At 36.6% G+C, this 22922-nt stretch overlaps 1 protein-coding gene across 7 annotated transcripts in view; it reads right to left on the bottom strand.

Annotated features, from left to right (window-relative positions):
• Nucleotides 1-4817: 4817 nt before the first annotated feature.
• The window catches only part of KCNC2 (potassium voltage-gated channel subfamily C member 2), an 82074-nt gene continuing 63969 nt past the window's right edge, over nt 4818-22922 (bottom strand). Inside the window, exons 2-4 of one of the 7 annotated variants that reach the window (XM_058190468.1) lie at nt 14402-15326; nt 11385-11552; nt 4818-4927 (exon numbers count right to left, since the gene is read on the bottom strand). In XM_058190468.1, coding sequence (XP_058046451.1) covers nt 4818-4927; nt 11385-11552; nt 14402-15326 — 1203 coding nt within the window. Of the gene's footprint in view, nt 4928-5960; nt 6023-6696; nt 6831-11384; nt 11553-14373; nt 15327-22922 lie in introns of those variants that run through there. The other 6 variants (XM_058190471.1, XM_058190470.1, XM_058190467.1 and 3 more) reach the window with 6 other exon arrangements.

Here is a 22922-nt window from a genome sequence, read left to right on the forward strand (position 1 = left end):
AGTTGGATGGTGTGGGAGGAGCTGCGCAAGCTATTCTGGGACGAGGCTCTTTTGTTTGCAGTCGCACGATAGCGCCATTTTGTTTCACTTACATAACGTGAACTAAACTTATGCGCGGGCGATACAAATAGTATACTTTCAGAAATTTAAATTGTCACAGGGAATTTTATGAAAACCTAATAAAAACGTTTTAAAATAATGTTATGAAAAAAAATTTAAAAGTCAATTAAATTAAAAAAAAGGAAAGTGCTTCAGTATTGGACAAAACCCCTACCGCCCACCTTGAAAGCTGGAATGCCCACTAATGGGCAGTAGGGACCAGGTTGACTACCACTGGTATACATGCATTATGCTTTATATTACTGTATATATGGCATAGGGCCGGGTTATCTACGGGACCGCCTACTGCTACCGAATACCTCTCACCGACCCGTGCGCTCTCATAGAGAGGGACTCCTCAGGGTGCCATCAGCGAGGCAATGTCGTCTGGCAGCAGGGAAGGGCCTCTGTGGGGCTCCCACCTCTGGAACGAACTACCCCAGGACTTCGTCAGCTTCGGACCTTCGGACCTTCCGCATGAGCTTAAAACATACTTATTTAATTGCGCAGGACTGAGCTAGATTTTAATTTACGGGTTTTAAATTGGGTTTTATTTTCATATTTTTAATTTAGGCTTTTAGAATAAGTTTTTTAATTGTTTTTAGACTGTATTTATCTATTTTTAAATGCCTGTAAACCGCCCTGAGTCCTTCGGGAGATAGGGCGGTATATAAATTTAAATAATAAATAAATAAATAAATAATAATATAAAGAAGTTTCTTTTATAAATAAATTCTGCTGAATTCTTTACTTGTGTGCTGGTTGGATTGTTGCAAATTTTAACAATTGAGGAACTTGCATTTCAGTCAAAACAAAGCACATTCCAGCCAGCAACATCGTCATCTCCAGGGTGACCCACAGTGACCAGTGGGAATGACTTCTACAATCCACGAAATTTTTTGAAAATTCAAAAAATAGGTACCGCATTTTTTAAATGATATACAATGTGATATAGCACTAAATAAATTTAACGGGCCACTTTTATATTATGTTTGAATAGAAGACATATAGGTCATCAGCCAGAGGCTTCCAAGAGAGCTGTCGAAACAGATGAGTGTCACAGCAGCATGATTGAAGCCTGTCCCCATTGTATATATCTTTGATATAAACACATACACAAAACAGGTGCTAATTTAGTTATATTGCTGTGATTGCCATCTTGGCTGCCAGTTTGGACTCTCCACACTTCATTGACTTTAGTCTTCATGTATTATAAGAAGTATTTATCATATGTCCATTGTTAGCTACAGTTAGTATATTCCTCCTTCATGCAGTTACCAACAAAAGGATAGCTGTATTCCTTTAAACTTCTTCTTACATAAAAGGAAATACATATGGATATAAACAATTTCTTGAAAAGATTGTTAAGCATATATAAATAAACCTCTTTGATAGTTGTTCCACAGTTAAGTAAAGCACTGAATATGAAAATATTTTATGAGAATTATAATACTATAGTCCAGGGGTGAAATGCTCCCAGTTCAGACCGGATTCCGCGATCTGGTAGCAATGGGGGCAGGTAGTTCAGAGAACCGGTAGCAAAAATCCCTGCCCACCCACCCTCCGCCCATGCCCACCCAATTGCCCAATCCCCACTTGCCTACTTGCTGCTTCTTTCAGGCTCGCTCCTGCCTTGCTTTGCTTCAGCTGCTGCAATCAATTGCATCAGCTAGCAACTGAATCTGCCTGCCTGCAATCCATCTCATCAGTGAGCAACTCAATCTGCCTGTCTTGTCCCTTCAATTGGGTAAGTAACTGGGAGGGGGAGCTTTAAAAAAAAGTTAATTGGAGATTTTTTTAAGAGTTTTTTTTTAGACAGCAATTAACTTTAAATTGCTACGTCTAAATTTAAAAGGAAGTTTTAAATTTAACTGCTTTTATCTAAAAATATAAATAAAATAAAATAATAAAATATTTGTGCAGCTTTCTGAGATTTGGTGTGTTTCTGTAGTGTTTCACTCTAACTACACAAACACACAAAATCTCACAAAGCTGTATGTGGCATTTTGTGTGTGTGAGACAGTCAGTTGTGTTGTATTGTGTTGTGTGTGTGTGTGTGTGTGTAAAGTATGAAAGTTGGTTGAGCTTTTTGTGGCTGTGTGAGGTTCCTGCTTGTTTCAGGGGCCATTTTGGCTGAGGTGCAGCTGCTTTTACATTGTGTGAGTCAGTTGTCTTGTGTTGTGTTGTGTGTGTGTGTGTGTGTGTAAAGTGTGAAAGTTGATTTTTGAGCTTTTTGTGGCTGTGTGAGGTTCCTGATTGTTTCAGGGGCCACTTTGGGTAAAATGCAGCTGCTTTTACATTGTGTGTGAGTCAGTTGTGTTGTGTTGTGTTTGTATAAAGTGTGAACGTTGGTTTTTGGTACCTCTTATTGTTTTGTATACTTCGTTTATTATTTTTATTATTTATTGTTATTGGCCACGCCCACCCAGTCATCTGACCACCAAGCCATGCCCACCAATTAAACCACAGCCACAGAACCAGTAGGGAAAATTTTTAGATTTCACCCCTGCTATAGTCTCACTAAGTATCACTGAAACTAGTTGCTATATATTTGATATATGTATAGGATTGCAGTGTAATGAACTGTACCGAAATAGAACATAATTTAGAGGCAGGAAACAATTTGTTTCAGAGGTAAGACTGGTTGTAATTAAAAGAGAGATGCACTACAGCACTGTCTCTCTTCATTCATTCATTTGTCCTCTTGTTTTATGAAACACTGATTTCATCCTGAAATAATCTGTGTAAAAGATACTCACTATTATCAGAATGGCCAAATGCTGCTTCAACGAAAGAAGGGACAAGAAAAAGGAAACAGTAGAGAAAAGAAAATATGAGCAACTTTGAGAATTGTGTTCCAACGTCCTCCCCAAGATCTTTTGCATTTTATTCTCCATTTTGGTTAGTTACATGGCCACTGGCTTCCACCAGGCTTCTGCATGCACCTTTTGACAGCTTCACAAAAAGGTCCACAATACAGAGTTTCATATGTGGGAAACGTTCTTACATTCAAAATAGGGTGACAAACAGTTTCTAGAGAAGGTCTTATTAAACAGTAGGGAGAGAAGATGAGTTATCACACAGTACCTGGCAACAAAGCATCATAGACGTTGAATAGACTAGAACAATTTTATCACAAAAATCACAAAAAAGTAAAGAATCTCTCTGTTATGCAAAATATACATTTTAAGATCTATTTCATATTTTCTACTTTATATTTACTAATATTATTTTGTGATCATTTCAATAAAAAAACTATATTTAACTGCCCATATTTTATTTCTTTCAATACCTATGAGGTAACAATGAAGGAAATCAAAACAACAACAAAAAGTATCTATACAACTCTGGCGAAATCTGTGATTTTTTTTCTTCAGCTTACTACTTTCACCTACATTCATACAACTCTGATCCAGATCAAAACTAAACCATCTCTTGGCACATTCACTAGGATTCATAAAAATATAGATACAGCAAACTGAGAGTGCAAAGACTTCTTGAAAAATCCTATGACATTAATGTTCTTAAGTTACAAACTTTGCAAAAATACAGTTGCTATGAGGAAACATATGTGCTAACATCACTATTGTTAAATTGTGTGCCTTTTATGATCCACAGTATGGCCTCTTGTAGTGACCAAGAATACACAAAGAGTTGTGTTGGTCTTTTTTCATGGGGTTTCAGAGATGCAGCATCCCTTGGTGTAGACGTCTAAAGCTGATATTCCATGCACACGCATCTTATTTACAGTTGACTCATCAATAGTGACTAATAACTGCATCTGCTGGCAGCAGCTGTTAAAATTGGTCCTTAATCCTCATAACAAGCTCGACTTCCATAGGAAATTAGAAGAATCTCTTCAAGGCGTTAGGTGATGCTCAGGGCCCATTCAGGAGGAGCAAACTCTTTCCAGTACAGTCCTTGGTATGGCTAAATTCCATTGTCCCTTTTTCAGCAGTCAAAAATCCATGATAAATTCTGTATAACACTGTAGCCAATAATAGCAGCATCAGATATTAATTTCTTGATGAATCTATTTCATATTTTCTACTTTATATTTACTAATATTATTTTGTGATCATTTCAATAAAAAAACTATATTTAACTGCCCATATTTTATTTCTTTCAATACCTATGAGGTAACAATGAAGGAAATCAAAACAACAACAAAAAGTATCTATACAACTCTGGCGAAATCTGTGATTTTTTTTCTTCAGCTTACTACTTTCACCTACATTCATACATCTCTGATCCAGATCAAAACTAAACCATCTCTTGGCACATTCACTAGGATTCATAAAAATATAGATACAGCAAACTGAGAGTGCAAAGACTTCTTGAAAAATCCTATGACATTAATGTTCTTAAGTTACAAACTTTGCAAAAATACAGTTGCTATGAGGAAACATATGTGCTAACATCACTATTGTTAAATTGTGTGCCTTTTATGATCCACAGTATGGCCTCTTGTAGTGACCAAGAATACACAAAGAGTTGTGTTGGTCTTTTTTCATGGGGTTTCAGAGATGCAGCATCCCTTGGTGTAGACGTCTAAAGCTGATATTCCATGCACACGCATCTTATTTACAGTTGACTCATCAATAGTGACTAATAACTGCATCTGCTGGCAGCAGCTGTTAAAATTGGTCCTTAATCCTCATAACAAGCTCGACTTCCATAGGAAATTAGAAGAATCTCTTCAAGGCGTTAGGTGATGCTCAGGGCCCATTCAGGAGGAGCAAACTCTTTCCAGTACAGTCCTTGGTATGGCTAAATTCCATTGTCCCTTTTTCAGCAGTCAAAAATCCATGATAAATTCTGTATAACACTGTAGCCAATAATAGCAGCATCAGATATTAATTTCTTGATGAATCTATTTTCATATTAAACATATGTACTGTACAGCTATATCTGCAAGTGCTATTACCAAAACAAAATGTACATTTCCATATATAAGAAATATTAGTATTCAAATACAACCTTGTACATTTTTATATAACATGCATCTTATGCAAAGAATGTTACATGTTTAGATACACCTGTTTTCCTAGCAATCCTAAACGTACAAAAATCTGGGAATTTTCAACAATCTGAACTATCTCTTATAATACTTTTTTAAAAATTTTAGATGCTTAAGTCTTTCATATTGTTGGGTGTTTTTCCTCACCAGCCCAAAACTTCATATCTGCAACTAAGTTCATGATGTTGCTTAAACCATGTTACCTTGTTTTTATTATAAAGAAAAAGCAATTATAGATAATAAAATTTGAACATAAAAATGAATGCAGATTGTAAAAATGTGGGATTGAAGCAGCAATCCTAATGAAATGATAAAACCATTGCTAAATCCCACCTTTTGAAAAATGTTAAGGAAGTGGCCATTTATTAAGCTATACTTGGCATATGCATAGATACATGTATCAAAAAGTGGGGGAAGGGAGCAAATGCTTTTAGCAGCTAAACTTACATGAAAAGAGCAGCTTTGAAGAAGGCAACTGTGGAACATGAAGACAGATGAAAAATACAGACAGAAAAACAGTAACACAACATACAAGACAAAGCATTTAAAGAAAAATAAATAAATATTGACAAATAAATTGTGAAAGCCTTAGAGTTAGCAGTTTAAGGCTGGTCAAAACTCCATTTTGAAGCTATTATCCTCTTACAGCTATGACAAACCCGAACTATATATATATATATATATATATTATATATATAGCTATACTTGGCGCTCTGCATCTGAAAATGTTGAATTCTGGAGAAGAGAAATGACTGCATTACCAAGCGGCACTTGCTAACTTAATATTGCAAGCCTGGATTGTGTTTACCTTTCTTTCATGTTTTGTGCCTTCCCCAAGCCATTAAGAAAGAGATCTGGCCTCTGCTTGCGTGTACCCAGTAATGACAACCTCTTTGCAGTTATCTGTGTGCAAACAACCGGAAATATTCAGAACTCTAATATATTAACCCAGTACCAAAATAAATCAATCAAGAAATAACATTTTTGAAAAAAAAACTTAAAACAAAAATAAACACAAACTACCCAATCCCACATGCAGATCCATCAAACATCGCTCTGATCTCACAATTAAAACAACAACAAATCTACACAGTCCTAGGTCATCTATGCTTCCAATTAATCTGCAAGATGGATTTCAGAAATGGAAACAGAATGGTCAATGAACATGATTAGACTGAAGTCACATCTTATGTAATAATGACAAGATCTCTGACATATTCAGAACAGGTTGGAATCACAAGAAATGAAGGTTCAATGGAATAATTATCAATGGAAGCACATTTATTTAAATATATCTCCCTGAAAATATGGTCATTTATTTACATTGTTCAGGTTTTTTTTTATTGCTGTGGTAATGTAGGACAATAGCGGTGAAGAGGAAACAAGCCTACTATACTTTAGAGGATCTTACAAGCAAAATTAGGATATTCAGCTATCCAAGTGCTTCTGCTGGACATCAACAAGTATAACACAGATTTATACTTCTGTCAATAGAACTTGGTTAATGCTATAGCTATTTCGTTAGTTAATAAGCAGCATTTAAATTGCAGAAATGTAATCAACTTATAGCCTCTGGTTTACAAGATAGATGGGATGGGAGATCGAGAGCGTCTTAGACAAGGTGAGCTGTAAGGTGATATTACTGGAGACAGTCTCAAGGCATTGCCTGCCATGCCAGTTATGTTGTTTAAACTTCTGGATTTTTCATAGCCTTTCATGAGAAAATGCAGACATTAGTTGAATTCAGTCAGAAAATAGGCAAACAACACAATGCAATGTAATAATATGTTTTCAATGGGTGCCTATAAAAAGTCCTAATGTTTTCTTAAATAATAGACAAAAAGATAAGGTGCCACTATATTTATCAATAAAGCTTATTCCTGTACATTTTAAGCGCAAAGACCACTGGCCTATACTTGCTATGCCTATTGGTTTCATCAGTGATATTTAAAAGAAACACTGTAACTGGCTCTCTTTTAATGTAAGTCAGTATCATAGTTACAGAATAGGTTTCCCCATCCAGCAATCAGAATGCACCAGGGGAATATTATTGATAAGTATAGCGGCACTAGACAAGTTCTGTGACCTAGAACATTCTATACCTAAATTCATGAAGCCTATTTTTTTATTTGTAACCCCAGAGATTACATTTATTTTGTTAAAAAGTTTCAAAAGTGCTCCCATCAGGCATCCAACATCCTACATCTAATACTATTTAAAATTTGATATACCGTATATACTCGAGTATAAGCCGAGTTTTTCAGCACGTTTTTTGTGCTGAAAAGCGCCCCCTCGGCTTATACTCGAGTCTACGTCTCGATGTACTTCGGGAACCCCGCACAGGAGACGCCAAAGAGGCGGCGAGATCGTCCGGCGGGATTTGCCCAAGGCTGAGCAGTTCGCCGCGCGGACCCGAGCCAAGCCGGTCCCAGTCCAGCCGAACGGTGAAAGCGGAGCGGCGCTCGGCATGTCGGGGAAACCCTCCCCCCCTCAGCCGAGAAGGCTGGCGGCTCCCCCGCCCCGCCGCGCGGACCCGAGCCAAGCCGGTCCCAGTCCAGCCGAACGGTGAAAGCGACATGCCGAGCGCCGCCCGCCACCGCTCGCTGACTGGGACCGCTTGGCTCGTGTCCGCGCGGGCGGGGAGCCGCCAGCCTTCTCAGCTGAGGGAGGAGGGTTTCGACATGCCGAGCGCCGCTCGCCCGGCTGATTGGGACGGCTCAGGTCTCGCAATAACTCGCCAGGCTGTGCAGCGAAACCATTTAAAGCCCAGTTTCTGAAGCACGGAGGAGAAGAAAGCCCTGGCGGTGAAGTGAGAGGCGGGCGGGATCCGCCAGCCTTCTCGGCCGACGCCGGCATGTCGGGAAACCTCCTCCTCAGCCGAGAAGGCTGGCGGCTCCCCGCCCGCCTCACTGCACCGCCAGGCTTTCTTTCTTCTCCCTCCGTGCTTCAGAAGCTGTGCTTTTAAATGGTTTCCTCGCGGCACAGCCTGGCGGGAGTTACTGCGGACCCGAGCCAAGCCAGTCCCAGTCCAGCCGAACAGTGAAAGCGTCGGCCGAGAAGGCTGGCGGCTCCCCAGCCCCGCCCTCTCACTGCACCGCCAGGGCTTTCTTTCTTCTCCCTCCGTGCTTCAGAAGCTGGGCTTTTAAATGGTTTCCTCGCAGCCGCATCCCGCGGGGGCCTTATGCCGAAGTCAAACCGCTCGAGCTAGTAGTCACCGTGCTGGGCGACCTGGAGCAGCTGCTCTTCAGCCAGGTGCTCGTGAGTCAGCCCGTCCCTTCCTTCCGTGGGGTCTGCGGGATTTCCCTTTGTTTAGAGCTGGGAATCCTCCTTCCTCAGCGGCCTTTCCCTGCCCCAGTCCTCAGAGCTCTCTCTCCAGATCGCTCTTCTAGTTGACCCTATACTTTAGGCTGGAACAAGCGGTTTGAGAACTGGGTTATTGCTTTACTATCTTCTCTTGCTTTTTCATGCTCGGGCAACCCTGGGCTTTCCCAGCACAATTGCAGAGTAGACGTTTTGCAATTTTCGTTCAAATAAATATTCATGTTATTTTACTTGGCTCTATCTTTATTTTTTACATTGACCAGTAGCTGCCTCATTTCCCACCCTAGGCTTATACTCGAGTCAATAGTTTTTCCCAGTTTTTTGTGGTAAAATTAGGTACCTCGGCTTATATTCGGGTCGGCTTATACTCGAGTATATACGGTATTTGAAATATTTACAAGATTTGAAATTCATTAAAATATGTGTACATTTTTAGTGTTTAATTATTCAGTAAAATAATAGTATTAAAATTTTCTAATGATATTTAAAAAATAAAGAGTGAATGCGCACTTAGGACACTAAAATAAACAGTATTTAGATGTTATTAAGTAATCATTACATCTAGAGTTATAGAAATTCTCTTTTGATAGATCATAAAACCATATTAGAAGTGAGCATAAGGCTGGGTGCTCCACAGAGGTGTGATTCAAATTGTGGTGCTACTGGTTCACTATTGGTAGGGTGCGGGCGCTTGCTTTGCAAGCATGCAGTGCTTCTGCTCATGCACAGAGCATTTTTGATGACGTCTGGGTGAGTGGGCAGAGCCTTCTGCCACTGCTGCTACCGGTTCGCCCAAACCAGGGCAAACCGGTAGAAACCCACCCCTGGTGCTCGTCCCTCCTTCACTGGTAATAGGAGCCTGTTGTATTATCTTATTAAACTAGAGGTTACTAATTTAAGCACAGCAGAGGCTTCAGCACTAAAATCTATGCTCCATGTGAATTGGGCAATGGGCGAAGGAGTCACCCAATATTTTACAAACTGTATTGTTTTGACATATGTGAATCATGAATTTGCTAAACAAGTTTAGTCTGTGGCCTACTTCATTAAGTATGATTGTTCTATGCTAAAGCAGCAATGAATTCTTTATCAAAGCAACTAATTCTCAGGTAAATGTAATATACACAAAATGCCATTCTTATTTGGATTACAATTTCATATAAATTTAGCTGGGAATAAATTCCACTAATTTTATAAAGAATCCATTGCGAAGCAACTAAAATATATATTGTAACTGAGTTATACACAAAATAAATATTATAATTCTTACGACTTTCGTAAGATGTGTACTAACAGCCTCTTTAGCTACAATCTAATCTCACTCTTATGTAAACAATTATGTATTCCTTATTTTTTGTTAAATTTATATCACTCCATTTCTCTGGGGTATCAAAGCAAAATACACAGTACTCCCCTCTGAAATGTCTCCTCATAACCACAATCCTCTAAAATAGGCTGGGTTGAGAGAGAATGAATGTGAGTTTCCACAGCAGAGGTTGGATACAGTCCAAAACCTCCTGCTCTTGGTCTATAAATTAACTATGTGGGTTATCTAATCAATAGGAACTGTAGAGAATGAGATGAATAGAAATACAAATGCTATTTGATCTGAGAAGCAACATTCCTTTAAGATAGCACCCATAATTGCTGCAAATACACCAGGGTTTCCCACAACAAACACATAAAATATGGATGACATACCTAGGGATGTAAAAGAAATCTGTGGGAGCAGATTTGCAAGATTCCCCAGTATGGACTCTGTTGCAATAAAGACAGTAGCACTGAACTGAGTCCGCTAGTGTCCATCTTTCTCTGGTCAAAAATCCGCATAAAAATTCCATTTGTTTGTGAAAGATGCATCTGAAAAAGAGTGTTATGTTTCTGAATGTTGCATACAAAAAGGGGTATTTACATAAATATTCAGAAAATGTACATTTTAAAAAGTACTTGGGAAATTTATGAAATAAAGAATAGCAACATGGAAATTTGCTTTAAAAATGATTTCTTGGGGAATTTACATTAACAACTAAGTACAGCAATAGAAAGTGTATACTAAAATGCCATATGTTATGGAAAACTGTGAACAAAAGTGGATATGGTTTTCAAATACTGCTTCCAGATCCTAATGCAAAATAGTATTTAATTTTTTAAATAAATAAAGCAATAAATAACCTTTTTCGGGAGGAGGGGTTTAAAGATTGGATTGTGATTCAAAGATGCATGTGACCTAGGCATGCCATTGAACTTTCATTAGTTTGCTGCAGGGAAAAATGTAATAACACCGGTGTAGCTGAAGCAATTTTCTATTTAACATAGTGGAACTATCCTTAATTTAGTGGCTAGTAACCATGTTCCTTCTTTCAATACAAACACTTTGTAAAAAAAATAGTACCTTAAAATTTTTGTTTCTTTTTCAGAACTTTGTTTTATCTACCTCAAGAGTTAATTAAACCATCCTTCTACAGCAGGGCTGTCAAACTCCCAGCCTGCAGGCTGGATGCGTCATATGCTGGCCACACCCACGCCCAGTTTAGCAAAGGGGGAAAAAATCCCGATACGTCACATGACGCCGCCATAACAACGTGAGTGTGACACTCCTGTTGTACAGCATAAACTAAATTACAATAGTAACTGATTTACATTTAAATTATCCCACAGCAATTTCTACTTGTTTAGAAAGTGATTTAATGAAAATGGTCTAAGCTACATCTATATTCTTTCAGGTAGACAAATGAAATCATGAATGAAACAATAACATATTTTTCAATGAATTAATGAGCCAAAGACATTTCTAATACGAAACAAGAAAAGGACAACAAAGAAAATATGAAGGAAAAATTCTCACTATAGTATTTCCTATAGCATATTCATATATGCTTTATTCCAAGATTATTTGTTCAGAAGAATAGTGATAAAATTTATAGTCTAATGAAAGAATCCATACCTTTCCTGATCCCTCCATCAGTAGCACACGGGTAATCACCTGCTGTCAGTAGAAAACATGTTCCCCCTCTTCTGTTTTTGTCTCTGGTGCTAGAGCGTCTGATTGGTGGGGGCCTTTCCATTGGTGACAGTGGCTGCTCACTTTCTGTACTGTCTTCACCTGATAACACTGGTCAAAGCACCACGCCCGTTTACATCATATAGCCAATGAATAAATGAGACATCACAAATAACTTGCCTTATACTCTTACTATTGAAGGTGGAAAAGAAGAATAAGTAGTAGTAAGTTATGAAATGAAAAAAATGTTGCTCATAAAGCTGAAAATCTCTGATTTTCTAAGGAACAAACAAGCTGGCCATTTAGATGGATGCTGCCTTCAGTATTATATATTGCCTCAGTATCTTCGGTATTTAAAAAATTCAGCAAACGTTGTTACTCTAGCATTTCATCCACTACTCAAAGAAATCAATTGGCATTAACAAAAGCAGATATTATATTTCTACATTTGATAATTAATAATTAGGGAATTCTCCCAGGTTCATCCAAGATATTTTGCTGCTTAAAATAAAGTTGGTGGCAATCTCATGAGGAAAAGCCAGTGAGACGATGCTAGACTATCTTTCTACAGTTCTGGCAGTGAGACAGTATATTACACTGTTTTCTAACACTTCACTATTGCTTTTACATATGCAACACCTGCAGTCTAAGGCCAATCTTGTCACTCAGCATAATGGTAGACTAAGACACTAATGAGTAACTTAATGTTCTTCAATAGAGATTGTAAGTCACAAATTTAAATGCAGCTCATGAGCCCATCATCTGTAAGGTTGATAAAGGTATTACTTCGTAAAATATTCATAGGGCAGCAAAAGCAGGAAGATTTAATCAACCTGCAATATATGGCTAGTGGCTAAATTCAGCAGGTAAGTCCCAAATTGTATAGGTACAATATGTTGTAAGGTTTATATGTTAGACAATTAGCTAGTGGTCCATAACAATTCACAGAGATCTACTGTTTTAACAGATATGTCTAGGTTCCCTCTGCTTCAAATTCTGCAGCTTGAAAGGAAATGTTTGGTTTTTCTAGGTTGTCTTTTAACAATCTGCTAACACTACACACTCTCCCTTCTATATAAAAGTCTTAAAGCTTCCCTATCTTCTTACTAACACATTAATCTAGATTATTTTCTATGCTGGCTCCTTTTCAAACACAAATCTGTATTCAAGGACCAAACCATATTTTAGCTCAACACTGGAACAGATGATATTTACAGAAAAGGCTAAGCTATCTTCTCCAATCATGGTGCTCCCAAGATAAAGCCATTTTATTTGGAAATTATAGGGTATAAATCAGATTTCAAGAAAACCTGGTTGGGGAAGACTAGTTCTTTAATATCTAAGCCTTTTCATTAACCTCTTTGCACTAAAAATAATATTATTATGCAATATATTAATATTTCTTATGATAGAGCTATTTTACTGATAGCAGTGGAAGCTGAGGAACATATAGATATTTGGAAAAGGTATATAAATTTCAGCTCTGATCATCTGTTTCACTTCCCCTAATCTCTCCTTACCAGAACCCATTATCCTACTCACTTGCAAACTGTGCCTTCTTCATGTTACGATATGATAGAGGAAGCTCATGAAACATAAACATTGTTTCTTCTTTCCTGCATTTTTTAAACTCTCTCTCTGTGTATTTATCATGGTTCCCCAAAAATAAGACCCTGTCTTATATTTTTCTGAACCCCGAAAAAAGCACTTGGCCTTATTTTCAGGGAAGTCTTATTATTTTGGGGTGCATGGAACAAGATGGGGCTCCTCTTGCCATCTTACCTGATTTAAATATTTTTTGGAAGGACTTATTATCAGGGGGAGGCTTATTTTAGAGAATACACTCAAAAGCCTGATTGGGTTTATTATCAGAGGATGTCTTATTTTCAGGGAAACAGGGTACTTATCAGATTTATTAAAATTATATCTAAAGGATTGCACTTTTATTATTTGAAAGACAATTGGTTGAAAGAAGGTTCCACTAAATTTATCAGTATTTATATCCAAACAAACACCTGGAGGATCACAGTGTTCATAACATTATGAAAAGATTCTATGGATTATTTACTTTAGATAATTCTAAATGGCAATCTTGTAGCATTCATACCTTAGTCTACTTAATGTAAGGTACTTTTAAATTTAGATCCGAATCCAAACTAAATACCTTTCTTACTGATCTTAACTTAAATTTAGTTTGTATTTGTTTCTTAGGTTAAGGATAACAGCTGTAATTGTAAAAAAGAGAAGTGAAACTTAAATAGACAAAATCTGTCATTCTTATAGAATTTTCAAACTATTATAAAAAAATTTCTGCTTTCTGAATATTGGAGAAATTACTACCTGTTCTAAGTTATGAAATGATACCATTATTGTAATCTAGAAAACACATTTTTATATTATTATTTGTTCCATTGCATGTAAATTAGACCAGTCCTCTCTTCTTAAGATCCATGAATCCTTGACTCTCAGAAAGCTTCGGCTACAGTAGTGTATGAAGTTCAAAGACCTCAAAGCCACTCATTTGGGATAGGACAACCTAGGCTAACCTATGTTTAGGTAATGTAAAGATTCAGCTAGTATTTTAACACCAGCAAACAAAACACCAGCAATTACATAAGATAAAAATTCAACAGAATGAAGGCACAATTGTATAGCACAAGCATGCATGAACTAAACATCTGTACAATGCAATAAGCAAAAACAGAGGAAACCACCATTAGAAAAGAAAAATGGGGAACAAAAAAGCAACTTAGCATTCAGAATACATTTAGCAAACACTATATAGAAAGCAATTCACAGATCAAAGATCTAGCTATTTTGCCATTTACGGGACTGGCACACAAATAGTGGTTGAAGGGAGAAGTGTATGATCTATCTTTTTCAGCTGAAGAAAGTTTAAATGTTTTTTCATTCTTTATATTGCCAGACATACCAGACATGCATCTGGAATTTTGTCCTACCTGATTTATTATGTTCCATCAGCAGGTTGTCTTTGCCAAGACAGACTTCTCCCTGTGTGCTATTGCAGGCCATATTCAAGTCTGTCTTGCAAAATGTAGGGGACCTTGCCTGAGGAGCAGGTGGGATGTGCTTCTTTCTCTTTCTTGGAAGCTTCTGTTTCGCCATGGCCAGAGAATAGTACATTCCAAAATTGTTGACAATAACAGGCACAGGCATGGCTATGGTCAGCACTCCAGCTAAAGCACACAGAGCACCCACTAGCATGCCTGACCAAGTCTTTGGATACATGTCTCCATATCCAAGAGTAGTCATGGTGACCACAGCCCACCAAAACCCAATGGGAATGTTTTTGAACTCTGTATGTTCACTAGCTGATGGGTCGTTGGGTTTGGCACCTATTCGCTCAGCGTAATAGATCATGGTGGCAAATATCAACACTCCTAATGCCAAAAATATTATCAGCAGCAAAAACTCATTGGTGCTTGCACGGAGTGTATGACCAAGCACCCTGAGGCCAACAAAATGTCGAGTGAGCTTGAAGATTCGCAATATTCTCACAAACCTCACCACCCTGAGGAAACCAAGAACATCCTTAGCAGCTTTAGAGGAGAGCCCACTTAGACCCACTTCTAGATAGAAAGGCAAAATTGCCACAAAGTCAATGATATTCAAGAGATTTTTTATGAATTCACGTTTGTTGGGTGAAAAAACAACACGGACTAAAAACTCAAATGTAAACCACACCACACAGACTCCTTCGACATATGTTAGAGCTGGATCTGTCTCTATTTCATACTGCAGAACTGGCTCGCTACCTTTGATAGGTTCTGTTTTATTTTTGATGGTATTAAACGCTTCATGGGTTTCCAGGCAAAAGGTGGTAATCGAGAGTAGGATGAAGAATAAAGAGGCAAAAGCAATGAACTGTAAAGGAAAGGAAAGGAAAATACATTAGAAAAAGACAGTAAAACCCAAAAACTGTCCCAACAATTTTACAATTAGAACCTTTGCCTCAACTTGTATTAATTAATAATTAAGTATTATAAATGAAAGGGCTAAAATGTAGAACAGGATGTATGTCATCTGGGTTATTCTTGATATTAATTAATTTTACTTATTATACTTATACTTACTTATTCATTTACGTAGCATCTACTTGCCAAAGAAGTAAGTAAGGCCACAATGGAAACTCACCATTCTTATTATTCTTGATTAGCTGGGGAAGCAGGGAGGAGATTAATTCAAACTAGAGCCTTCCACTAGTCTTAATTACTTAATACAATTAAATGCTTAACCTCTGAAATCATTACTACTAGCTAAGCAGATAATTCTCTGCAGCATAGTGGGACCTCTTTGATACAATATGTATATAGTTCCCTAAAATACCTTTTGCCAATCTATAGGAGGATGCAATATCCAAAAACATCAGACTATTATTAAGATGATCCATTGTGATATGCCAGAAAAAAATCATTAGTTCCTATTGACCAAATAAAATATAATCATGCCTTTTATATTGGCTGTTTACCCATATTTAGGAAATTGTTTGTAAAGTCTCTTATGTTTAGAAAACTCTGCATAAATATTAGACTTTCATTAGCCTTATGGGCAATAGAGTAGGTAGTGAGTGTTTTCTTAAACTTGGAGATGTTGTCTTTATTGTAATTTGACCTTCAGAGTGAATGTGGATGGCATCTTATCTCAGACTGATTAACAGTGCTATATACACTAACCCTTTCGCTTTCACAGTCATTTACAGCTACAAGATGAAGCTGTAAAGAGTGAATTTTATCATTTTCCAAGGTTGGAAATCTTGCCTAGAGATAGAAAATAATGTAACTCTACACTTCTTTATACATTAGCTAATTCCTCTATTTTAAGCTGTTTAGAACATGTAGAATTAGTCTTTCTGAATTGCTTCTTTGATTTATATTTTGCTCTTGTACTTAATTTGTCATTCTTCATTTCTTTATTATTTATAATTTCCATTTTTTGTAGTAAACTGATTTTCTCCCCATGTTACTTTAAGAACAATAAATAAATATACTATCCAGTAGTGTTTGTGTTTTTCTTTTTTAAAAAAAAACCCTAACAGACAAGTGTAATATAACCATAAGAAACAACAATGGCTCTATTAATCTCCTTAGGCAGCTAACTTAACACCTTCTAGCAAATTTGACAGATTTTCTTTTTTAAAAAAAGAATTATTATTGAAAATGTGCCATATTATTCTTCTCTCAAACTATACTAATTTGCCAATTATCAACCTAATTCATTTCAAGTCCTAACATAGCAGAGAGTTCAACATTCAGTTCACTTTGCCATGTTGTGTCATCTGTGTACTGTTCCAAAATTTTTACCCGATTGAATTCACTCTTTATAAGAACTGGAAAAATCTCATACTAGCTAACTTACTACTGACATTTGGCATTATGAATTACTTTTTCAGAAATTATTCAATGATTTTCATGTTCCTGTTGAGTAAATCTACATATAAAAATGTTTCTTTTGTGGATGTGATTTTCTGTAATATACATTTTAGATATCTCTAGACTATTCAGATGATTTTCAGGGGGAGGAAACAGCTATTATATAGCAATTAGTGATATTAGTAAAAAGCTTTGTTTTCAATAAACTGCTATGATGCTCCTATAAATATGTTTTTCTTTATTAATCAGTAACATTTGAATAGTACAGTGCCTCCTATTCTCCTGACCTCCTTTTCTATTTTCTTTCCAATATAATGCAATGCTCCTTCAATCACAGATTTCAACCACAGGCTTCACAAGCCATTGTTAAAATTCAGTTAATTTATTTGCAGAGTAAAGAAAACAACAATGCAGATGACTGCAAAAATATTGCTTTTACAGTTTTCGTAAATTATATCAAGGTCAGATGTCTACCAAATCTCAGAGAAGGCTGTTCCAAAGCCTCCCAATCTCTTGAGTGAATATGGAAGGATTCTTAAGCACCCTTTTCCGAGATAAGTGTACAAGATGGGCCAATTCAATATGAAGGTGAAACTATTTCAGAGTCAAACCATGAAAGATTAAAACCAGCATTTAGAATTTCAAAAGCCAGTGCAGGAACCCTCAAACTGGTGTTATATGTTTGAAATAATTCTTATTGCCAGCAATTGGCTGGCCCACTTTGTTTAACTTGTTTGGAGTCTAATATTAAGCACATTGCCTACCTCTAGCTTCAAGATGATAAGGGCATGAGTTGCTATAATCAACCCTTTCCACTCTTGAGGACCTAATAACCTTGCAGATACCCTGGTAACCAAGGTGCCAAGAGAGAGTAGTCCAGTCCAGAAGAGGCAGAATTAATTTTTGTCAATACCACTGAAGAGTATTGGGCTGGAGAGCTTAAAAAATATTAAGTCTTTACAATATTTATTATTTATAAATTCAGTTTCAAAGACAAATCATGTGCAAAGGATTCATGAACAGATCACTTCATTCCAATTTGTCTAATATGAAAAATTTAATATCCATAGTATAACAGATTAAATTGAGTTCTGTAACCTCATTCGTGTTCAGACGGTACTTGAAATCTAGCCAGGAGGAGGGAAAGTGATTGTGAGTGTGGATTTGAACAGTTGATATGTTGGAAACAGTGTTTCGAGAGACAAAAATCTGTGGTGGAATGTGGCAGGAAAAAAGAAAAGGCTACCTTTCTGGGACAGTGGTGATAGAAGTCGAAGAAAGTAAAGAAAGTGAAGAGAAGGACAGTGAGAGTGAGAGTGCAAATTGAAGGTAGCCACCATTCTGAAAGCAGAGAACAAGGAAGTTGCAGAGTGAGCAGAGAGACTGAAGACTAAAAACTGTGGAAATTTGAACGACTTTGAAGGAGACCTACTTTTAAACAGTTGTATATTGTGATCACTCTAGATATTTCAAACTTTTACTGTATATTTTAAATACTTAGATAAACCCCAAAGAGACTTATTACTGAGACATTTACATTGAATTACTAGCTTTAAACTTTAATAGTTCATAGAAACATATTGATTCTTCTGATTTCAAACTTTGTATCGATTTGAGTATATTTAAACAAATTAAATAGTCTTAAATACCTATTGTTGATTAATAATTGTATACATAGAGATCCTTATATTTAAGATACTGTTTTCTTTCATATTCAATATAGTTAACTATAAGAATAATATAAGAAGCTATAACTGAGATTCTTATATATAATATTTTAAAGAAATTTTAAGAAATTGGATGTTAACACTGTATTATTATTGCAAGGAAGGTTTAGAGTGAAAAAAGTGACAATTAATGGTATTGTGATGGATTGATATCAAAGAAAATTAGGGAGAAACAAAGAGACTACCAGTTCTTCACAATACAATTAATAAAAAATAAAATAAAGTTTCTCTGGCTGATACCAGAAGGATTGCTAATAACATGGCAGGATAAGAAAATAAGGATAGACACAATAGATAAAGCCCAGGAATTCTATGCACGATATATAGAGGAAGAATCAGACAGCAGAGAAGAACTGGAAACCCAAAGTCAAGAGGAACAACAGCTAGAGGAAAAGGAACTGAAACAAGATACAAGAGAGAGAAGTGATATTGAGACTCAGGAAAGAGAAGGAATGAGAAGAAGAAAGCAAAGGGAAATGAGACAAAGGAGGGAAGTAACGGCAACAAATAAGTAGTGGAATGGAGGAAGAAGTGACGTTACTTTCGGTCAACATAAATGGATTAAATTCACCGATAAAGAGAAGACAAGTAATTGCTAAACTCCAAAAACAAAACACAAACATTATATGTTTACAGGAGGTCCATATGAAAAATGGGGAAGGTAATCTTCTGGAAGCCCCCAAATTAGGTAAAAAAAATTTGGCCCTAACTAAAGTAAGAAAAAGAGAAATCGCAGTTTATATAAAAGACTGGTTAAAACCCAAGCAAATACATGCGGACAAAAAGGAAAGAAAATTATTGATTGAGGTATTAATAAAACAAAAAAGAACATTAATTGCAGTCATATATACACCAAACACTCAACAGAAAGAATATTATAGCAAATTACATAAACAAATTGTAGGATTGGAAATAGATAATATATGCTTATTAGGGGATTTCAACACAGTGGTTGATCCAAAAAAAGGCTATAAAACAGGATGTTAAAACAATTATGAAAGGAGAATATTATCAAAGACTTTTTTTGAAATGACCCAAGAACTAAGTTTGAAAGATATTTGGAGAGAAATCAACCCACAAAAAAATCAATATACATATTTTTCCAATCCACATAACTCATGGTCCCAGATAGACATGGTCCGGATGGATCCAGAAAAAGAAAAAAATGAAGAGGAAATAGAACTAAAAACAAGTACTTGGGCAGATTATAATCCATTAATAGTCAAATGGAAAGGGGAAGAAAAAAGAAAAAAAAGATGGACTATGAATCAAAGGATAATGAAAGAAAAAAAAATTACGTTCAACACATAGAAAAAGAATTAGTGTTTTTCCTACAGGAAAATTGGAATGAACAGACAACTATTCAAAACCTGTGAGACACAACTGAAGCTTACGTCCGGGGTCTTACACTGGCATACACTATACCAGTGATGGCTAGCCTTTTTGCTGTTGTGTGCCAAAAGCGGGGATCGCACGGGAGTTCGCATGTGCGCATGCCCACACCCATAATTCAATGTGCCCCATCCCCCATGCAGGCACACGCGACCCCCGTTTTTGGCATGTGATGGCCCAGTAGGCCTGGTAGCCCTGTTTTTTGCCCTCCCATGCTCCAGAGGCTTTCTTTGAGCCTGGGGAGGGCAAAAACAGCCTTCCCCACCCCCTGCCAAGGCCCTCCGGAGGCCAGAAATGGCCCGTTTGTCGACTTCCGGCAGGGAAGAGCTGAGCTAAGGCAACGCTTGTGTGCCCACCAATATGGCTCTGTGTGCCACCTGTGGCACGCGTGCCATAGGCTCGCCATCATGGCACTATACAAAGAAATAAAAATAAAAGGAAACAATATACAGAATTGCAAGAGAAATTTGGAAAATTATAATACAAAATCTAGAAAGAACCCCACAACCAGGAAAATAGAGAGGAAAAAGAGATAATAAAACATAGACTTAACCTAATTGCACAAGAAGAAATAGCGCAAAAAATTAGAGCAACCAAACAAAACTACTTTGAAAATGCTGATAAACTGGGGAGATGGTTGGCCTACAAATTAAAAAAAAGAAAAAGAAAAGAAACTAATACAACTTGAAGACGAAAAAGAGATAGCACTCCATCAGAAGAAAGAAAAAGAAAACATAGCAGTAAGATATTACCAAAATTTATGTAATCGGGAGAACATAGAGGAGGATGACATTAAAAGATATCTACAGCAGAGAAACCTCCCAACCTTACCAGAAACCGCAAAAGAAATATTAGATAGAAAAATAACAATGTTAGAATTTAAAAAGGCAATTCAAAAACAAAAAAGCAATAAAACACTGGGTCCAGATGGAATTCCAGCGGAATTTTACAAAGAATTACAAAAACCACTGGAGAATTTACTATTACAAACATACAAAGAAGTACTAGAGCAAGCAATAATACCAAAATTTGGTTAGAGGCACTGATAACCTTAATTCCCAAAGATAAGGTGGAAAGGAAAAAAATCCAAAATTATAGGCTAATCTTGCTGCTGAATGCTGACTATAAGTTATTTATGAAAATAATGGCAGAAAAAATGAAACATATATTAAATGAAATCATACAACCAGATCAGAATGGATTCTTACACACCAGACACATAAAAAATAATATAAGAACGATAATGAATATATTAGAATATTACGAAGAAATATTCGGAGAAACAAGCAGCTTTAATATTCCTCGATGCACAAAAAGCATTCAACAACTTAAATTGGGATTTTTTAATTAACTAACTAGGAATAATGAATTTTGGCGAGAAATTTATTAGAACAATTAGAGCAATATACTCAAACCAGAAAGCAAAAATACTATTAAATGGAGAAACAACAGAAGGCTTCAGCATAACAAAAGGAGTCAGAAAGGGATGCCCCCTATCTCCTCTGCTATTTATTTTTTCAATAGAAACACTGTTGCAACTAATTAGACAGAATCGGGAAATTAAAGGATTAAAAATTAGAGAACAAGAATATAAAGTACAGGCCTTTGTTGATGACTTGGCATTTATTATAGAAGAACCCTTAGAGACAAGATTAATACTACTACAGAATATAAACCAATTTTGCAAAGTGGCAGGGCTTAAAATAAACAGAAATAATAACCAAAAATTTAACTAATAGAATAGAATAGAATTTATTGGCCAAGTGTGATTGGACAAACAAGGAATTTGTCTTGGTGCATATGCTCTCAGTGTACATAAAAGAAAAGATACCTTCATCAAGGTACAACACTTACAACTTAATGATAGTCACAGGGTACAAATTTTATTTTATTTTTTATTTTATTTATTTTGTCACAACATCATACAAAAAGATTATATAATATATACACATATAAACATATATAGGAAGAAGAAAAGAAAAACAATAGGACAGGAACGGTAGGCACGTTTGTGCGCTTATGCACGCCCCTTAACACTTAATGATACAACACTTAATGATACAACATTTAATGATAGCCATAGGATACAATAAGCAATCAGGAAACAATCAATATCAATATAAATCATAAGGATACCAGCAACAAAGTTACAGTCATACAGTCATAAGTGGAAGGAGAGGGTGATGGGAACGATGAGAAGATTAATAGTGCAGATTTAGTAAATAGTTTGACAGTTTTGAGGGAATTATTTATTTAGCAGAGTGATGGTGTTTGGGAAAAATCTGTTCTTGTGTCTAGTTGTTCTGGTGTGCAGTGCTCTATAGCATTGTTTTGAGGGTAGGAGTTGAAACAGTTTATGTCCAGGATGTGAGGGATCTGTAAATATTTTCACGGCCCTCTTCTTGATTCGTGCAGTGTACAGGTCCTCAATGGAAGGCAGGTTGGTAGCAATTCTTTTTTTTGCAGTTCTAATTATTCTCTGAAGTCTGTGTCTGTCTTGTTGGGTTGCAGAACCAAACCAGACAGTTATAGAGGTGCAAATGACAGACTCAATAATTCCTCTGTAGAACTGGATCAGAAGCTCCTTGGGCAGTTTCAGCTTTCTGAGTTGGCGCAGAAAGAACAGTCTTTGTTGTCCTTTTTTGATGATGTTTTTGATGTTAGTTGTCCATTTTAGATCTTGCAATATGGTAGAACCTAGAAATTTGAAGGTTTCTACTGTTGATACTGTGTTGTCTAGTATTGTGAGAGGTGGAAGTATGGAAGGGTTTCTCCTAAATCTACCACCATTTCTACGGTTTTGAGTGTGTTCAGTTCGATTGTTTCGGTCGCACCACAAGGCTAGTCGTCTCGAATGAGACCGATCGCTATTGTGTCATCTGCAAACTTCAGTAGTTTAACAGATGGATCATTGGAGATGCATTCATTGGTATACAGAGAGAAGAGAAGTGGGGAGAGCACACAGTCTTGGG

The sequence above is a fragment of the Ahaetulla prasina genome, chromosome 7, assembly GCF_028640845.1.
Source record: "Ahaetulla prasina isolate Xishuangbanna chromosome 7, ASM2864084v1, whole genome shotgun sequence".
NCBI lineage: Eukaryota > Metazoa > Chordata > Lepidosauria > Squamata > Colubridae > Ahaetulla > Ahaetulla prasina.